The sequence below is a fragment of the Musa acuminata genome, unplaced genomic scaffold (assembly GCF_036884655.1).
Source record: "Musa acuminata AAA Group cultivar baxijiao unplaced genomic scaffold, Cavendish_Baxijiao_AAA HiC_scaffold_1137, whole genome shotgun sequence".
Lineage (NCBI taxonomy): Eukaryota > Viridiplantae > Streptophyta > Magnoliopsida > Zingiberales > Musaceae > Musa > Musa acuminata.
In genome coordinates, this window is record NW_027021349.1 from 1098747 (window position 1) to 1120401 (window position 21655).

Here is a 21655-nt window from a genome sequence, read left to right on the forward strand (position 1 = left end):
GGCAACGTCGTTAAGGTGACGCGACGTCGCCATTTATAAAAAAATATATATATAAATATATATAATCTTTTATATATAAACATATATTTATTAATATATATATATACATACATATATATATATATATACATATATATATACCAAGCGGTATACTGAACGGTATACCGCTCGGTATATATTAACGTACCGTACCGAAGTCGAAACTCCGGTACGACACAATATTTCAATCCTTGGTTCTTGAATCAAGAGGAGTTGCGCACAGTGGATATGGGGATCATTATTCATTGGCAAAACAAAGCACTTCAGATTTAGCAAAATGTAACTTGCTTAGTAGTCAGCCTAAATTGGTTAAAGAGGTTTCTGTTAGTAAATGTGTAAAGGATTTTGGACCTGATGTTGAGACATATTGTGATGAGAATGGTCGTGTTCGAGTTAGTAGAGTTAAAGGATTAGGAATTCGCATAACTCATGATTTACAAAGGAATTTAGATCTGATGGAAAAGTATGAGCAGGAGAAAAGAAGGGGAGATAACTCCTCAGATCGGGAGGCTTCCCACACCAAAAAAGTTGTTGATGTCTCCGAAGGTCTTTCTGGAAATAATCATTCCCCAAGTGTTACAAGTAATGACGGAAAACATGAAACATTTACTGAGAAAAGTAGTTCACTCCCACTAGACAGGAGAGGTTACATGGATGAACTTGCTATTCATGGTAGTGAAGATGCAATTGAGATTTCCTTCTCAGAGGATGACAGCGGGATGAAAGCTACGGATGATGATAATATATTCATGCAATTGGTTTCTGGAGGCCAAACAACCAATTTACCCTTGGAATGTGTTCATTCAGATGAGAGCACAAATGATTTTGAATCTGATTGCAGTTGGGAGGAAGGTCTAGTTAAGGAAATTTCTGAAATTCCAAATGGTTTTGCTGATATAACTGCAAGTCCAAAAAGTGACTTGAAGAAAATCCAATCATCTTTAGCTGAGAGCAGCTATGAAGTAGCTGATGTGGATTTGGAGGAAGGGGTGTTTCAAAATCCTGACACAAGTTCTCAATTTCGAGATAAACCTATAAAAGATGTTTCAAGAGGAACACTTGAGGAAGAAGCTGATATACAGGAAGCAATAAGGAGAAGCCTTGAAGATTTGAAGGTACAAAACTCTTCAACCAATTCTTCAGCAGTTACAGAATTAGTGAGATCAGTGAAAGATCAAATCTCTGATGCGGTTATTTTGCACAAACTGGTGACAAATACTTATGTTCATTTAGATAATGATGCTGAGGAAAGTCCATCATGTAATGATGGACAGTTTGATAATCGCTGCAAAGAGGATGATTTGCAGTTCCCTGATTCTTCAAAGAATAATCTTGATTTATATAATTTATCTGGTTTAGATTTGGATGGAGAATCATCTCTGCTAAGTAGAAGAGTAGATAAACAGAATATAATGACTTCACAAAGAGACAACATTCCACTTGGCAAACCTTCTGATGGTCACCCAAGTTGGTTGGAACAATCTCCTCATGCTAGTTATGAAGTCCAAATTAAATCTTGTTCAAGAATGTCCATGGAGGAATTATGTGAGATCAGTCCTAATACCAGCACTAAGATTACAGATAATGGATCTAAAGTTGTTTTTGGTTCCTCGAATCATGACAGTTGCCATACATCCAGATCAAGTGTATCTCCTGAAAGAGGATATAATAATTCATTGTTAGGAAATAGCTCCTTGATGGAAGAAATTATAAACGCTGGTATGAAATGACAGCACAATATTGCTGAGAAAGATACTGCTACAGTGCTCGGTACACCTGAGTGTACCGCTCGGTACACCTGGGTGTACCGAGCGGTATACCGTACCGTACCGGTACCGAGCCCGGGTCGAAACGCCGGTACGGTACGGTACGGCGAACCTTGTGTATGATGACCAGCTAACAAGAAATCTTGGAACTATCTCATGCAAAATGAGTATATTTTTTAGGCATGGAATACCCAATGGAAGTGTTATTGGCTGTGGTAGCCCTTATGCAGCTTTAAAAATATATGGTTAATCATACATGCTAGATTTTCATTAAAAATATAATTTATTATCTTCTATTTTTATATGTCATAATAATCAAATATTTTCTAAATCTTAAAGATATTTGCATTTACTATGCTTGTTGTGATTGATTCTTTCGAAGATCATAATTAGATTATATGTTCTTGGTATTTAGGTTGGTTTTATTGGGAATCTGGTTCATTCATCCCCTAACATAAAGAAAGAAGTTCTTCATGCGGGAGATTTACAGCCAGTGATTGATTTATTAAGGTATCACTAGAATTGTATATTACCTTTTGTTCATCTGGTTTAATCCTTAAACAATGTCCAAGTTGTTTCATTATATGTTAGGTAGTAAAGAAAATTTTGATTCCTTGGACTGTTTATAGAATGTAGCATATAGTTTTACAAAGCTGCACACCATTCTTTTCAAGTTGGTGATTTGAAATCTATAAAAAAGTTCTTTGGCTAACAATATTGTCTTTAGTGCTAGCTTCAAATCATGAGAATCTAAACTTTGTTTTTTGGTTGAAGAAGAAAATGCTAAAGTTGCCTCAGAATCAAGGTTGTCAAACTCTTAATTTGGGTTGTAGGATCATGCAATCTTACAGCCCAGATCATGCCTGACGATTCAGATCGGATCAACGTAAATGGGTGGAATCGACTCGACTTGTGAGTCGACTATGTAAGATCGGTTGCATCAGACGAGTCAAGTCGCGTTTGTCTAGTCAACCCAGGATATAAGAACACTCATCTTCAAAGGCGAATTGATATGCGGTGCCAACAAAGGAGCGAGGAGACGAGTGTGAGCCCTGATCCCTCACGACGAGAGAGTGTTGCGAATCTTCTGGTTGGCCATTCATTGTCATGGATCAATGCTTCTTTCCTGCAGCCCGTAGGAGCATTGAGGAGATGAGCCTTAGCCATTGCTGCCACTCACAATGAACTGCTGTCAACGCCGTCGACTGTTGCTAATCACCATATGCATGGATTTTCTTTTCCTCTACTACCCTCTCTTTCGGTCTCTGCTTCTTTCTTCTCCTTTCATCTTCCCCCTTCTCTTCTTCTCTCCCCCCTCTTCTCTTTCATCTCCATTCTTTCTCTTCGCATCTTCTCCCCCCTCTTCTCTTTCCATCTCCTTTCCTTCTCTTCGCATCTTCTCTCATCTCTTCTCCTCTCCTCCCTTCTACCTCTCTTCTTGTCTCCCCTCCTACCTTCTCCCATCTACCATCCTTTTTCCTCTCTTCTCATCTCGTACATTCTCTTCCCATCCATCCCATATCTAATGATATATGTTATAGTTTGATCATAATGACATTGATATCGTGAGGTATTATCTTTAATATAATTGAAAAGTGCAATTCATAATTCTTGGATTGAAGTTCTACAAAGCAATAATAATGTTCGGGTAACATAGAGGTTGCAAAATTATATCTTATATGCCAAACACAATATTCCTTTGCATAATAGGAAAGTCATACTTATAAGAAATTAAGAATTTAGCAGTGATAAAAAGCGCTAGGCGCCAAAAGGCGCCAAGGTCCAAAAACGCCCGAGGCGCTAGGCGCTCGCCCGAGCGAAGCGAGGCGCTAAAATATAAAATATATAATATAATTAATAAATATAATTATTTAAAATTTTAAATAAAAATATTCTATTAAATTAAGAAAATCTAAGATACAAAATCACAATGTCACGTTAACAAAAAGTTTCAAAATTCAAAACAATAAAATTTTACATCAAAATAAAAATTAACAACATTAAAATCAAAATAATATATTATTAATCTATTAACAGTATTGAAAATTAATCATTTCAAAATTCAAATAAACTTAATATTAAGAGTATACTGTATACTGAGCCTGACAGAGAAACGAGGAAGCAGTGGCGAGCGGCGGCAGCGGCAGCGGGAAAGGGAAAGGGAAAGGGAGCGGCAGGCGCGAGCAGCGGGAGGGATCGCGGGAGGCGCGAGCAGCTAGATGGCTCGCGGGAGGCGCGAGCAGCGACAGCGACGAGCAGCAGCAGCCGGAGCAGGAGTGACGAGTAGCGAGATCGGGAGCGGCAGCGGCAGCGGGTTAGGGTTGGGTAAGGGTTACCCAGGCGCTCGCCCGAAGCGGCCAGCGCTTGGGCTTGGGCGAGCGCCTAGGCGGCGCCTGTTTGAAGCGCGTCGCCTGGGACATTAGCGAGGCGCTCGGGCCTCGCCTCGCCTCGCTCGAGCGCCTAGGCGAGTGCCCGAGCGCCTCTTTCAATCACTGGAATTTAGAAATTGTTAGGATATGCAACATGGGCAATTTACATACCCATTTATCAGTGTAAGTTATGGTGATATATGTAACTAATCTTTTATATGTAATCATACTTATGTAACCAATCTTTGCTAAACAATGTTAAGATGTTTCAGTTTGGAATATACTCATTTATAAATTTCTTTAAATATATATATGTATCTTAAAATTATTTATTTTTATTTTTTATAATTTGTAGGATCTTATGATCCTATCCTATTATCCAAGTTTGCAACCCCTTTTTGATCCTAGGTAGGGAAGTGAGTTTGATAACCTTGCTTTGAAGTAAGGTCTGTCGTATCGAAGCGTACCGCCCGTATTGGGCGGTACGTACCGGTCCGATAGGTTATCGGTACGCGAACCGTCCGGTACCGCTACAGTGCTATAGTACTATACTGTAGCATTGCTACAGTATGAAAAAAAAAAAACTGGTGTACCGCTCGGTATGCCCTGATGTACCGCCTGGTAAACCGGTACCGTACCGAGCCCGGATCGAAATGCCGGTACGGTACAGTACAACGAACCTTGCTTTGAACCATAAAGCAATTTTATCAAATCCCTTAACAAAGGAATGGTTGAGACTTCAATAACTTGGTTCATATAATAGAAAAGACAATTTTCTTTTCACCTGACCAAGCGATGAGTTTGAAAGCAAAACATTACAAATTTTAGTCACACTAAGCTCTTCTATGAAGAATTTAAATACATGGTTCAAAATGATCTTATTCAGTCTTATATTGAAACATGTAAATAAGCAGAAAAAAGAAAAGAAAAGAATGAACTTGGAAACATGAATGACCTTGTTGCAACCTTGTCACACTAAGCTCTTCTATATGACTATCATCTGCATGCAAATGTGGTTGAACTGTGAATAATTTGCATTTCTCCAAGTAGATTATTATTTATAATAAACATCAACTTCTATTACATTCATAAAAGGACATGTGGGCTGCCGTTTGGAATACACTAATAAGGTCTTATGAGGGCATGGCCCCTAAAGATTCTATTCACAATTTATAATTTACCTCCATGAAAGATGAAAACTTGCAATATGGATTTGCAATTCTTAACTAATATTTGGGTTAAACTGAAACGAAAACATGGACAAAAAAGAATAAACAAAATCATATGACTAGAATTTCCTAATTGGGAAAAATGGCAAGTTAACAGTGTTGCATGTGCAATATGTGTGTACTAATTTCAGTTCTAATGTCTCTAGCTCTCGTAGTAATTACAAACTAGAACAACAATTAAGAAAATGCTTTGGATGTACGTTTCTAATACGTGTTCATCAAGTTGTTGAAATAAAAGCAACCAAAATAAATCCTTGCAAACTCACGAGAGCATTGCATAATCATAATCTTTACTGAAAATATTTCAACTAGAATCAAATATCTATTGAAGCCCAAAAAAGGGAAAAAATTAGTGTTTTTGATAGGTGCTTGGGTGCTCGGGTGAGGCAAGGCTTAAGTGCCTTGCACAACTTCTAGGCAATGTGATTCATTGAAGCATCGCTTGGGTGCTCGCTTGAACCCAAGCATTGGGCGCCTTGGGTGAGCGCCCGAGTGAAGGCTGCTTGTGTTCGTGCTTGGTTTGATTAAACAGGGAAATTGGTTTAATCGAACCAACAAAAGAGAAGAGCCCTAACACTATATGGTTCCCCCCCACCCGCCCTCAAACGACTTTACCCTGCTTTGAAACCCTATATTTGCTTTCGCTGCCTTTGTTTGCGGCTCCCTCCATCATTGTTGCCTTCGTGCTATCTCCCTCCATCGTTGACGTCATTGCTATATATAAATATATTTTTTATTTTTTAATATTTTGTAGTGTTTCCCATTGCTCGAGTGGGAATTGAATTGTTATATATAAAACTTATTCATACCAATCGCCGTGTTGAATTGTTATGTAGTTAGCCTTGTGTTTAACTGGATCAGAAAATGATGGTGGTACATAACTTGAAAGTTCTGAACTTAATCATACCAATCCCCATTATATTACCCAAAAGCCAATCCTGCAAGGTCTTAGCTGACAAAGCATGTGGTTATTTGCTGAATCACACCTGTGGGAAAAGTGTAAAAAGGCTTTCATACATAAAAAATGTTCAAACTTACCTAGTTTAATACCTAACCAGCTAGCCTGGTAGTGTGTAGTTTGTCCTTTTCCCATAGGCCGAGGGTTTAAACCCTTGCCATAGTAACTTCTATCAGATCTATACATGTTATCATTTTGTTCTCTATGACAGTCTTGGGTCTGATCCGCATGGGTGATGTTTGAAAAAAAAAGCTTACCTGGTTTATATTATCTATTTTGAGAATTTATTTGTTGGTACACACTCACGGTTTTTTTGTTATTGTTGTATTTGCTGGTACACTTCCCAATACTGTGCTAGTTGTGCATGCTGTATGTACACTAGCATATATGCTTTGTACAACAGCTGCTTCTAGTAGTTACTATATTTTATTAATTTAAAATTTCAGTTTGGTGATTATTGGAACACTAATCATAACAAGCAAAGCAGTTCTCATTTTTGTTCTTTCCCTTTTGTGTTTTTTATTCCAACGATATATATACATGTCTTGGGCTTTTGCTTTTTTGGACTCGGCTCTCATAGCTCACTTCTTTGTTTTAATTGTAGCATACTTGTACCCTGATATCTAAAATTTCAACTATCTTTTACTAAGCTATTCTGATACCAGATGAGTAAACAACACTGTATGCTCTTTTCTCTTTTTCCCCTTAGCTTCATTATCATGTATGCTTGGACCCTTTCATTATATACTTCCAAAGAAGGGAAAAATTTAGTTTTAGAAGTGATAATAAAATATATATTTTTTCTCGATACTTTTTGATATTGTACCACTTTTTTGTAATATGCCTCATGCTTCTTGGAAATACTTTTGAAAAAAATGTTCTTGTTAATATCAATATCCATTTGCCACAATACAGTACATTAGTTTCTTTCTCCTTATATATGGTTGGATTTGCTTCATTTTCCTGATGAACAATGGCTCGTTTTTGCTCTATCTCAAAGACCTTTTATTTTCCCTCTAGGACTCACACAACCAAGCTGGTATTGTCTACAATGGCGGTTTGGTGCCTCTTCTTAAACTTCCTGACTCGAAAAATAGATGTTTACAACATAATGCTGCATTTGCTCTTTATGGTATTGCAGAGAATGAGGTGAATCTGCATCAAAATATTCCTTTGTTGTAATTCCATATTATGTTTCTTTGCATAATGCTGTAATGTGACATTGAGAACTATTGATTGGACACAGGCTTCTTATTCTTGTCATTGTTGTTAGGAAAATGTCTCTGATTTTATCAAGGTAGGGGGTGTTCAGAAACTACAAGATGGTGAATTTATTATCCAGGTATGTTGAGTACTTTGATGCTGCCAGATCCATGCTTCCTAATATGTATATATTGATCTTGTTTTGATTTGGTTTATATTTTAAACCAAGTTTTATTGAAAAATATTACTTCAATTACAAGCAACTAAGGACTGTGTAGTAAAGACAATGAAGAGATTAGAGGAGAAGATTAATGGGCGAGTAAGCTCTGTTTGCTGTATTTCTTAGCTTATTGCAGTATATATTCAGAACGATAAGGATCTACTTTTAATTGGTGGATCTGTTTAATGGATGTAGACATGGTGTTCCTTGCCTTTTGCCCTTGCAGGTACTAATGCATTTATTATATCTAATGCGAGTCGGAGAGAAGGCTGTCCAAAGACGTATAGCTTTGGCTCTTGCTCATTTATGTTCACTTGAGGATCAAAGAACTATTTTCATTGATGATAATGATACTGTATCTGTCTAGCAACCATGATATCCTTCTGCTTTTCCTCCTTTTTATAACTTAGGAAATTAAGCAACATATTCTCAATGTAGGACTTGATCTTTTTCTCGAACTACTGGGATCGACTAATCTAAAACAACAGCAAGATGCATCAGTTGCTCTTTACAAGTTGGCTAAAAAATCCCTGACTCTCTGTTCTATTGACGCAGGTTCTCCATCCCCCGCACCTTAGGTTTGCTAAAATAGGCATTCCTTAATTTTGTTTCTAACCAGTTTTAGCAATAAAATATGTCCCGTATTCACAGAAATACAAAAACATATAGAAAAGGGTCAGATTTTTAATTCTTGGACCTAGTTCTTTGAAATTTGGAAGTGCTTATGTAATTGTTTTGGCTAGTCTTCTAACTCAAAGTTTTTTGAATTGGCTGTCTTTACTATTGAGACTGATCAAACATAAATATTACTTAATCAGTATAAACCTTTTTTCAAATCAGAGAATGAAAATTGTTTGCTTATCTACAATATCAATTATCCTTCAACAAGCATATGCTAGAAAGCAGATGCGAATTTGGGATCTAATTGTTACAAATCATTGGAGAAATTGATGCAAAAGTATATGCCTTACGACAAGAAATGAACTACTGGGTATTCTTATTACTGAAGAGGAGGCATTAGTTTTGCAGTTTTGACCTCTAAGTGGATTGCTTGTGTTTGAAATCAGCAATCCTATGTTAGTTGAAACGAACATGGATGCATTAGTATATTATTGCTCAAGACGAAAAAAAAAAAAGAATCACATGTCATAATTGATATATGAATAATCAATATCCTGAATGTTTGATGTTGGGATTTCATATGCATCCATTGTGTACAAATATGTTTTGCTATATAACAAAACTTGTACATGCTATCATAGAGAAATCCATGACAAATGCAAAGGCCCAACGAGTCTGTCTACTATGCTGGAACATAGCTATATGCCTATAATAGTACTAATCAAGTTGTTCATGTAGGTGTACCTAGGCGAGCAGTATGTGAATAGCTCCACGCTATTAGATGTTACCTTTCTAGTTGAAGGTTGTAGACTATTCTTACCATATGTAGTAACTTATATATACTAAATTCCTCATTTAAGGGGAAGCTATTAGTTATGTGCAAAATATCTAAATGTTCATTATCTGTTCTTTTCCTGGCAAGTGCTTTTGTGCACACAGAATTGCTCTGCTTGCTTCTTCAGATGCATTTCGTGCAATGTTTGATGGTGGCGACTGGGTAAGGGAACTCAGGTGTCAACCATGCTTGTTTTTCTTCAGAAATAACCCCTAATTATGATCAGATGTATGGAAATATTGTTGTTAAAAAACGGCTAGTTTCTGATATAAAGAAGCTATAGCACGTATCATAAATAAAGCATTTATATGCGATACAAAGAGGCATATCTATCTGTTTTGTTGTGCTTTGGTTACTGAATATAACAAAATGGTGAACATTTTTTACAATTAAATAAATTAAATACTAAGTTGCCACCTCAAAAGTTTGTTGCTTTGTAAATGCTAATGTAAATCCCCCATGGTCCTATCTGTACAAAAATAATCATGCAGAAGGTGAGGATCATATCTTTGATCAATAAGATGGTTTTAGTACTTGCTTGATGCATATCAGAAATGCTGATTTGTGAGAGAAGTCAAAAAGCTGATCCCTTCATGTCACCAGGGTGCAAATATTTTGGAGTTCGATGCATCCCACCACTCATAACATGCCCTTCTGTCAGTGTTATCAAGAATCTAACTTTTTGTCAGAATATCATGTGCTGGAAATGTGCCAGCTTGATAAGGCATGTTAAGCAAGATATATGGTGGGTTTCATGCTTGCTGATGAACAAAAATTATGTGAAAAAGGCATCTCACGGATGCCATGCTGATTTCATAGTATCATACTGGCCTAATACGACATGAAAGAAACAATCATAAGCTTTTCAAAACTTATAATAGTATCATGGTATGAACTTAAGTTTTTTGAAAAGTTTTCTTTCTGGAAATGCTTGGTAATTTATTATTTTCTAGTCTAGTAAGATCTGATTGAAAATATCTTACTCTTTCAACTTTGTTATAGGAGAAGGACCCAAGAGACGTTGAGATTCCTAACATAAGATGGGAGGTCTTTGAATTGATGAACCTAAGTGTAGTTCCTTCTTCTAGTCATGATACTGAAGGTTCTGATGTCTGACAATATTTGGCTCTTCATTTGCAGATTCATATACACAGGATCGGTTGAGATCACTACTGATATCGCGCAAGATCTTCTATGAGCTGCATATCAGTATCTTCTTGAAGGTCTTAAACGCCTATGTGAATATGCCATTGCACAAGTGGGTAGAAACTACATTGTCTTTTCTTTTTCTCATTCTCGGAAGCTTCACTAGTTATTGTAATAAAATTTATCCTGAAGTTCTAAGAAGCGTTGAGTATGCTTCATCATGCAAGAAGTTTGCGTAGATAATATCTCCAGCATGTACGAATTGTCAGAGGCATTCCATGCCATGTCCTTGAGGCACACTTGTGTCATGTTTATTTTAGAGCAATTCGAGAAAATCAACACTCGTCCAGGGTGCTCTCTCATCAAATATATCTCTCTTTTTTACTTCACTCTCTTGAACTCCTAAGTGTATTTAGTGTTGATTGCCTCGCGTTCTCATTTACTAATTCTGCCTTGATGAACTTCCGCAGGCATTCTCTTATAATCCAGCAAATAACTCCAGAGATCCGCAACTACTTTGGTAAAGCTTTGAGGCCGAATATGAGAAAATCCCTTACCTAACTGTTCCTTTTTTACAGCATCTTCTCTAACTCATGCTGCTGCTGCTGGAGGCTTGTACAGTTGGAGCATTTCTGCACCAAACATCTATTTCCGAAGGGGGGCATGTCGGGGGTAAGCACTAGCCTTCTGGAACCAATGGTTCTTTTCTCTCTGATGCTGTTTGGTACACCTCTAATTTTGCACTTGAAATATCCAATCATCGATATAAAAAAAATTTGATCTTTTGATTTAAAAAAATCCTGCAGTTAATTACCTATGGCATGCATGATTAATTACCTATGTCAAGGCCAAACTGGACTCCCCTTTCGTTTTCTTTTTACTGCAAATGAACTTTAGAATCTAATCTGTTTTAAGGTAACATTGTATTAACCATAAATTAACATGTCATTTGTATAGAGCCACTACATGTATTTCCAGTCTACTCGAGCTGGTGGTAATCTAATTCATGGTGTTCTGAATCGAGTTTTCTCTTCGAATGTCTCCTATTAACACTGTGATAACACTACTGTGATAACACTTATTTGTTGGCAAACTTACCACAGATCGCAATTATATGATCATTTCCTTTATATATCTTTCAGGTAAGACACTAAAGCAAGAGAATATCTACATGATTATTTCCTAGAATTGCTACATATATATGACCCATAAAACAAGTGTTGCATGCATACGATTCATAAAGAAAGTGTTAGATTACTCTCATACATATAAAGGTTTGTGTTATTAGAAATGCGAATGTTAATTCATAAGTAATTATGTCGATCACTGACAAAAGCTAAATATGTATTTGGAAAACACTTTAATCCTTCAAGTGAAATAATTAGTTTGGGGAGAGGTAGAGTGAGATGGAAGATTTCTTTACCAAAATCTATTGAAAGTTTAATAAGTGTTAATTAATCAAGGATATGGCTTTGCACAGAGTCTAATAACAATTAAAGATTTATTATTATATGATATGGAATATAATAATCAAGGAGGGGCGAGAGGCGAGAGGGGAGAGAAGTCAAGAGTGAGAGTCGGAGAGGAGAGAGAGATATATATAGTGGGACCGTGGTCGGACAGAGTGATTCTTTAATCGAATCCAATTGGTTAATCTTAATTTGGATTCCGAAGCCCCCAAATTAATTAGGTTAATAAGATTTTAGAGTCGTATTATATATTTAATTGGAAATTAACTTTCGCACGTGCTTATCTTCTTTGTGTCTCCAACATCCACCGAGCCCATCGCCCCATTCGATCTGTCTCGGCTCGGGAACGAAGGTGAGCATTTGGTTCGAAACGCCTCATCTTTCAGCGAAATGCATAGATTTTAGGGCTGATTTTAAGTTTTCTTCGATCGATTTCAGGTTGGTTCGATGATCACGAAGACGGAGGAGGTATGTGCGCTGCTTCTTCTAGGGTTGCCTCGTGGTTTGAGGGTGGGAGCTGACGGAACCAATCATAGGTACGGGGAGGGTGATCGTGTGCCCCTCCCCGTATGCCAACAAGGTCCGTCCCATGGTGATTTCCTTCCATTCCATTCCATTCTTTTCTTGCCACATTGTCGCTTTGGGCTTTATTCTTATTTAGGTTCGGATTTGGTGTAGCAACATGTGAGTAGCAAAAATGATAAGTAGAAGTAATCAGATCCTATGAACTCGCAGACTGGATTGAAGCAGAATGATCTTTGAGAATGGTTACTAGACATCCATGAATACAGTGAAACAAAATTTTGTACAACTTTCTCTACAATAAAGATAAGATGCTGAAACACAGTGAAAAGCTTGAAATTTTGATTGCAGCCTTTTAGCATACACCTCAAGATCGAGTAGTGTTTTCAGCAGACAACATAGGATGGATGGACCACAGCAACACTCACCAATAAGATAGCAGCAGCATAGGACAACAATCTAGTGAGAGGATAAAGTAGCACAAAACAATAGCAAGTGATCTCCATTTCACAAATGAAATAAATGTAGCTGATTCATTTTGTGATATCATCTTTTTCATGCGGATGATCTACTGATTAATCTTATCTTCTTTTTATTTAATTTGCCTTGTTTAAGAACCTATTCTGGGAAATGATTGTCCTTTTCAAGACCAGTGGGTGTATTTTCCCTCTCCTCCCTAATAACAAAAAAAAAAAAGAGATAGAAATATTTTGACTTTTAATTTCTTTAGAGGATTGAGTTTTTCTTCCAAAGTATACTCCTTAAGTGAATCAGTATTTTTTTTTCCTGTTAAACAAGTATGAGAATTTAATTACCTCCATGCTATATTAAACTTTTTGATTGAGAATAATAATTTTCACTGAAAGGTTTAACAAATTCTTGCTGAAGAGTTTTGGCAATAAAAACTTTTGTTGGTCAAATCAATTTTGGTAATGGCAAGATTAGTGATGGAAAAAATATATTTTTTTGTAGCTATAGCTTGACCAATAACCAGCAAATAATATTTATTTTTTTTCCCAAATCTCTGAAGTCATCTCGTAATATTTTGCAGGCATAGGAACACCAAATAGCATAACATAAACATCAAGGAGTCCACTATTCTGAGCATGTGAAAAATAACAGCAATTGGTGTTTATCTTACTTAGCCGAAACAACATTAAAATAATTTCTTACAACTTTGAAAACTTGTTGAAGAAAAATGAAGGTGATTTGAATTTTGTTTTACAACTTCATTTCAAGTAAACTCTACAAATACATTTTACAAATCCAAGTTCCTCTTCCGCATAAAAGCTCAACACAAGAAAAGAATATTAGTGGTATTCAATCATGGATGATCCAATCATGGATCGCAGTATCGTGTTGATCGGTGGTATTGGCCCATGAACTGACCGGTCTAGTCGGTATCGACGTACCATATGTCTGAATCTTAGTACATCCTAATTTTCTTTTAAAAAAAGCCAAAGATGGTTGATGATAACTTATTAATGATTTAAGCCAAAGATGATTGATGTCTGAATTCATAAAAAAATTATTTTGAAGTATTTAATCCTAATTAATGATAACTTATTATTTTTAAATAAGAATATAGTGTGTGAGGCATGAAAGAATAGGAATAACAGGTTGGAAGGATGAGAAAGTGAATTTATCTTTTTAGTCCCATAAATTTGTCCCTAAATATCCCTAATTTAGGTCTAAATGTAAGAGAATAAACCTAGTTGAGACTAAACATAAGACAATGACCTTAATCGTGTTTAATCTTTATACAAAATGATGATAAAACATAGAAAAAAGCTAAATGCTATCTCAAATTAGACTGAAATTCCATCATATCCTGAGTTCGAATCCTTCCTTTATTTAAATCAATATCTTGATTACCATTAATCACCGATCATGAACTTTTACAAATAAAAGTGTAAGAAAGCGAATGAGAATGAGAGTGAATGTGAGTAATACTGAGTGAAAAGGGGAAAACACCAGGATTTAAAGTTCCAAAAGAGACCTCAATGGTCAATTTGAGTATTCGGGTTTCTCTTAAGCCGATTTAGATTGGTATCGATCAAATTTTGTCCGATACAACATGAGTTTTCAAGTTACTGAACGACATATCATCCATACTTTGCTGATACCTCATGTGATTCTTGCATACCATCTAAAACAGGCTTATCACTTTCCAATCAGTGGGCAAACCAGTACAGCTCGTTTCATGTTATTTTGGATGGTATGCCATGCAATGCATCAAATCTTGATTGCATATACTGTTTGATTTTCACTTTTCCATTTAATCTTTATTCATCAGTGAAATGTCATATTCCTCTACTGTTGTATACTTTAATCACACAAAAAACAGAGAAAGACTCCAATTTTTCCTTTTGCTCCGACAAACACAGAAACAGAAGGACGGGGTGATTCAGAAGTTTTTTCGGGAACAGAGTATTATTAGAACAAAACTTTAAGCATCCTTCCAAAAAGCCACTACTCTTGGGTGGTGGAGCAGCATATTGAGGTGGTGCTATTGCAGGAAGCCCATGGTAGTATCCTACATCAACAAAAACATGATTTCCACAAATTACATTGATTTGTGCTGAACTATATGTATTGGAGTTGCAAATTAGATCAAACTCCATGAATTGGAGTTGCAAAATATAGCATTTAAAATTTGATAAAACTTAATCCTGCAACTGCATAGGTTTAGTATCGATCTGACATCGAACTATATAAATTGATACCAATCTGTATATATTTAATTTTCATTACATTTTCAGTGGTACTAGATGGTGTAGACCAGTGCGTCATCCAATATATTGGTGTCGTAGTAGTTCGATTGATTGCTGAAATCGAAACTGTGTTGACTTCTAAAATCTTAAAGTCCCAAATTTTATAAATTTTTGTCTTTGATCGTTCATTCAGGTGATACGAAGTGGAAAACTCAGAGCTCAAAGTGCCAAATCAATGAAGTTCAAGGATGGTTACATGATTTCTTCTAGTCAGCCTATCCATGAATACAGAGGTTTTGCTGTGAGGCATCTTCTCCTCAGACAGGTCAGCCTATCATACCATTAAGCATATAAGATTACTTCTTTTCTTATAAAGAACTTCTCATGTATCGTCAGATGCTTTCTTTCTTGGAAGTTGTATTTAGTTTTCAAATTTACTTATAGCAGGAAGCTATGCAAAAGTTTAAGTCTTTAGTTTTTTTTATTCTTAAATTAATATTTTAAATTTAATTTTTTTAAAATTTCTCAACGAAGCCTGGCATTGTTTGTTCTATAACTAATTATGTCTATGGAGTGATGCATTTGTCTGGAACAAGAATATGCTGTATGTTGTGAAATTTTCATACTCTTGTCTTGTTAATGGTGCTTCCTCCAAGTGGTTTAAGGCTCATAGGGATATAAAACAACGCGACCTTTCTCGCTTGACATCTTCATCTTAGTTTAGATAGATTATGTGACCCAAAATCTTATTGCTCTTTTCAATTTTGAAGGAATTAAGGTTTCATATGTAATGTTTGCAGATAATTTATTCCTTACCTTTAAAGCTAACCTTACATCATGCTCCAACATCAATGCTATTCTCAAATCTTTTGAGCTTCTTACCAACCCGAGGATCAGCATGCATAATCTAATGTCTACTTCCCTAATTATTATAATCCTACAATCAAAGGGTTTACAATTTTCTTAGGATATTGGAGGGAAGCTGACCTATCAAATATCTCAGATTCCATCTTTTTATTGATAAACTCCCTTCAAACATATAAAAACATCAAAGCTTTCAAAAAAATCTAAGACTAGTACAAAAGTATGATCTCCTAAGTTGATAGGATGACCTTAATTGGCTCTGTGCTGAATTCAATACCCATACATCTCCTCTTAGATTTGGATCTTTGACTTTTTTCTTAAACACATGACGTGAATGGCTAGAAATTTTTTCTGTAATTTTGATCCTATAAAAACAAAATAAAACTAATCAGTTGGGAGATTATTTCTCTTCCCAAACCCATTAGTGGCTTGGGCTTATATGATCTTATCAATGTTAAATTTTAGATCATCACTAAAAGAACTATTCCTCTCATGAACAATACTGAGTCTCTTTGGATTAGTATTTTGTACTCAAATTGTGATCTGTCTTCAAACCTGGATTGAATCTCCTAATCGAGACTTTTTTTGGTCTCGAAAAAATATTTCTCATCTTTCCCATCGAATCATAGGACAACCCTTGGATTAATACTATACCTTTTAAATGACCAACCTTCCTTAATGTGAATGAAACGATGCACTACTACATAGTTTCTGATCTATTTTCAGAAAACCAATAGAACATTCACACTCTCACCACTCTATTTCAACCCCTTCTTATGGAGAGATTTAGGCGCTTACATATCTCTGCTGGATATTATAAGGATCAATGTATCTCAAGCTCAAACCTCGTAGACTCTCTTTCTTATCATTATATTTGACCTTATAATGAAACTAGTGTGAATGTTTGGCCCAATTGGAAGGCAATATGATTACTCATAAGGTCAAGAAACTTTGCCATAACAAACTCTCCAATTCTTCCACCATTTCCTCTCTTCTTTATAGCCAAGTTGAATGCTGCCTACTTTGTAAGCTGCTACAAATTTTGCCAAATATTTTCTTTTTGATTGCTATATTGCTTGCTCTTTTTGAAATCTCATTCAACAAAAGATCAATGACACTTGTAAATTCATATCTTTCTGGCATCTTGGTTTATCATTATATGAAGGGAAGGAGTGACATATTTGGAACCTCATTACTTATGCTCTTTGGACCTGTTTAATAAAAAAATAAGGCTATAGATTCCACAACCATAGTTCCAAGCATTCCATTCTAATGTTTAAGGCACTTCCTCTTTTGTAAAAGGCGACGTCGCCTTTCCCTTCACCCACACATGGCGACGTCGCCTTTTATAAAAATATTAATATATAAAAAATTTTTATAAATAAATAAACAATATATATATAAGATTTTTTTGTGATGTTTTCGAGGTGACGTCGCCGAATCAAATATATATATATATACCGAACAGTATATCGAACGGTATATCGCTCGGTATACAGTATCATACCGTACCGAGCGAATGTCAAAACTCCAGTACGGTACGATATTTCAATCCTTGCTATCTATATTAGTACCTAAAACATGGTACATTTTGGGTCATGGTTCTGGTACAAGGATGACATTCACTTCTTATATTGGTCAGTGATATATGAGCAATGGGGTTGGTTGGTTTGCTATTTCGTTCATGCTACTCATTAAATTGCTTACTCAGGCTGATAATAACATTAGTTAAAGTAGTGTTGAATTGTTAAGCAGTTAGCTGTGTGTTTAACTGGATCAGACAATGATGGTGGTACATAACTTGAAAGTTCTGGTTTGGTTGGTTTTCCATTTCGTTCATGCTACTCGTTAAATTGCTTACTCAGGCTGATATTAACATTAGCTAAAGTAGTGTTGATTTGTTAAGTAGATAGCCATGTGTTTAACTGGATCAGAAAATGATGGTGGTACATAACATGAAAGTTCTGAACTTAATCATACCAATCGCTGTGTTGAATTGTTATGTCGTTAGCCATGTGTTTAACTGGATCAGAAAATGATGGTGGTACATAACTTGAAAGTTCTGAACTTAATCATACCAATCACCATTATATTACCCAAAAGCCAATCCCAATCCTGAAGCTGACTTTGCAAGGTCTTAGCTGACAAAGCATGTGGTTATTTGCTGAATCACACCTGTGCGAAAAGTGTTGAAAGATTTTCATACATAAAAAATGTTCAAACTTACCTAGTTTAATACCTAACCAGCTAGCCTGGTAGTGTGTAGTGAGTCCTTTTCCCACAGGCCGAGGGTTCAAACCCTTGCCATAATAACTTCTATTAGTTCTTATATGTTATCATTTTGTTCTCTGTGACAGTCTAGAGTCTAATGCGCTTGGGTGATGTTTGAAAACAAAAGCTTACCTAGTTTATATTATCTATTTTGAGAATTTATTTGTTGGTACACACTCACGGTTTTTTTGTTATTGTTGTATTTGCTGGTACACTTCCCAATACTGTGCTAGTTGTGCATGCTGTATGTACACTAGCATATATGCTTTGTACAAGAGCTGCTTCTAGTAGTTACTACTCTATTTTATTAATTTAAAATTTCAGTTTGGTGAATGTTGGAACACTATTCTTAACAAGCAAAGCAGTTCTCATTTTAGTTCTTTCCCTTCTGTGTTTTTTATTCCAAAGATATGTATACATGTCCTGGGCTTTTGTTTTTTTGGACTGGGCTCTCATAGCTCACTTCCTTGCTTGAATTGTAGCATACTTGTGCCGTGATATCTAAATTTCAACTGTCTTTTACTAGGCTATTCTGACACCAGATGAGTAAACCACACCATATTAGTTATGTGCTAAATATCTAAATGTTCATTATCTATTCTTTTCCTGGCAAGTGCTTTTATGCACATAGAATTGCTCTGCTTGCTTCTTCGGATGCATTTCGTGCAATGTTTGATGGTGGCTACCGGGTAAGGGAACTCATGTGTCAACCATGCTTGTTTTTCTTCAGAATTAGGCCCTAATCATGATCAGTCTTAGAAATAATGTTGTCAAAAAATGGCTAGTTTCTGATATAAAGAAGCTGTCGCGCGTATAGTAAATAAAGCATTTATATGCGATACAAAGAGGCATATCTGTCTGTTTTGATGTGCTTTGGTTACTGAATACAACAAAACGGTGAACATGTTTTACAAGTAGATAAATTAGATACTAAGATGCCACCTCAAAAGTTTGTTTCTTTGTAAATGTTAATGTAAATCCCCCATGGTCCTCTCTGTACATAAATTATCATGTAGAAGGTTAGAATCATATCTTTGATCACTAAGATGGACTTAGTTCTTGCTTGATGCATATCAGAAATGCTGATTTGTAATAGAAGTCAAAAAGTTGATCCCTTCATGTCATCCGGGTGCAAATATTTTGGAGTTTGATGCATACCGCAACTCATAACATGCCCTTCTGTCAGTGTTATCAAGAATTGAACTTTTTGTCAGAATATCATGTGCTGGAAATGTGCCAGCATGGTTAAGCATGTTAGGCAAGTTATATGATGGGTTTCATGCTTGCTGAAGAACAAAAAATATGTGAAAAAGGCATCTCATGGATGTCATGATGATATCATAGTATCATACTGGCCCAATACGACATGAATGAAACATTCATAAGCTTTTCAAAACTTATAATAGTATCATGGTATGAACTAAGTTTTTTGAAAAGTTTTCTTTCTGGAAGTTTTAGGTAATTTACTATTTTCTAGACTGGTAAGATCTGATTGAAAATATCTTGCTCTTTCAACTTTGTTATAGGAGAAGGACGCAAGAGACGTTGAGATTCCTAACATAAGATGGGAGGTCTTTGAATTGATGATGCGGTAAGTGTAGTTCCTTCTTCTGGTCGTGATACTGAAGGTTCTGATGTCTGACATTATTTGGCTGTTCATTTGCAGATTCATATACATAGGATCGGTTGAGATCACTAATGATATCGCGTAAGATCTTCTACAAGCTGCGGATGAGTATCTTCTTGAGGGTCTTAAACGGCTATGTGAATATGCCATTGCACAAGTGGGTAGAAACTATATTGTCTTTTCTTTTTCCCATTCTCAAAAGCTTCACTAGTTGTAATAAAATTTAGCCTGAAGTCCTAAGATGCATTTAGCATGCTTCATCGTGCAGGAAGTTTGCATAGACAATGTCTCCAGCATGTACGAATTGTCGGAGGCATTCCCTGCCATGTCCCTGAGGCACACTTGTGTCATGTTATTTTAGAGCAATTCGAGAAAATCAACTCGTCTAGGGTGCTCTCTCATCAAATCTATCTCTCTTTTTTACTTCACTCTCTTGAACTCCCGAGTATATTTAGTGTTGATTGCCTCGTGTTCTCATTTGCTGATTCTGCCTTGATGAACTTCCGCAGGCATTTCCATCTAATCCAGCGAATAACTCCAGAGATCCACAACTAATTTGGTAAAGCTTTGAGGCCGAATCTGAGAAAATCTCTTAACTAACTGTTCCTTTTTTACAGCATCTTCTCTAACTCTTGCTGCTGCTGTTGGAGGCTTGTACAGTTGGAGCCTTTCTGCACCAAATATCTATTTCCGAAGGGGGTTCTTTAGGCCCATATCTTAGTTTGTTCCAATCTTCTCAGGAGCATTATTTGTTCTTATCATTTATTTTGATACCCGACATGGTTACTCCTAATTTTTACTATTTTGTAGACTTGATATTAGTTATTTGAATTCGTTTGTAACTTCCAAAGCTGGAATAATAGATTCAGATTGGATGTTTAAATTCATTCGAAATTTTAATATTTAATTTAGATGCAATTCGATCATTTTTCCAAGTCCTAAGTTGAATTGTTTGTTCTTCTATTTATTAATCTAATGAATTTAACGTAATGCAGGCGTTCTTCTCACTATTGAAATCCGTCCATATCATATCAACAAGAGTTTTTGGAGAGAATGTATTTCCTTCCATGATGTGTGTGTTTAATATTTTGTTGACAATCCAGAATTTTTTTTTGGCCATTGTCAAATGCTTCAAACTTGGAATTCTTTATCGATTCAGTGATAATTGAAGTGATGGTTCTGATTAAAGGTTTTGTATAGTATCAGTGCACACCTGTGGTTGAGATTCAGTGATGGATTGACTTGTAGCTTTGTTGGGATTGTTGACTTTGTTATTTGTTGTTGTTGTTGTGGACTTCACTCGGAAACAAAAAGTTAGAACATGTTTCCAAATGATGATTGGTCAAATTTGCTGCGTTGCCTCTGATCTGACGTTGAGAGAACTTGTTGACAATTCAGAATTGTTTTGGCCATTGCCAAATGCTTCAAACCATGTAATTATTTATCGATTCAGTGATACTTTTAGTGATGGTTCTGATTAAAGGTTTTCTATAGTATCAGTGCACACACTTGTGGTAGGGATTCAGTGATGAATTGACTTGCAGCTTTGTTGGGATTGTAGACTTTGTTATTTGTTGTTGTTGTTGTTGTGGACTTCACTCAGAAACAAAAAGTTAGAACATGTTTCCAAACGATGATTGGTCAAATTCGCTGCGTTGCCTCTGATAACAATCGTCCAAAGTATGACGTTGAGAGAAGTCGTTGATATCATATGATCTCACTCTTTCTCTTTGAACATGATGTAAATTGAGACCATTTCTTATAGATCCCATCATATTAAGGAAACAACAAAACATGGGATG

At 36.0% G+C, this 21655-nt stretch overlaps 1 protein-coding gene across 7 annotated transcripts in view; it reads left to right on the top strand.

Annotated features, from left to right (window-relative positions):
• LOC135670982 (small ribosomal subunit protein uS3y-like) overlaps positions 1–21052 on the top strand; it is a 35126-nt gene extending 14074 nt beyond the window's left edge. For 3 of the 7 annotated variants that reach the window (XM_065178798.1, XM_065178799.1, XM_065178800.1), the window contains exons 7-16: positions 2221–2315; positions 7382–7510; positions 7608–7703; positions 10243–10287; positions 10381–12207; positions 12294–12435; positions 15285–15416; positions 19753–19817; positions 19893–20010; positions 20122–21052. In XM_065178798.1, the coding sequence (XP_065034870.1) occupies positions 2221–2315; positions 7382–7510; positions 7608–7662 (279 nt within the window). In that variant the 3' untranslated portion in view covers positions 7663–7703; positions 10243–10287; positions 10381–12207; ... (3 more) ...; positions 19893–20010; positions 20122–21052. Of the gene's footprint in view, positions 1–2220; positions 2316–7381; positions 7704–9143; positions 10288–10331; positions 12208–12293; positions 12436–14764; positions 14906–15284; positions 15417–19752; positions 19818–19892; positions 20011–20121 lie in introns of those variants that run through there. The other 4 variants (XM_065178803.1, XM_065178801.1, XR_010512592.1 and 1 more) reach the window with 4 other exon arrangements.
• Positions 21053–21655: the final 603 nt, after the last annotated feature.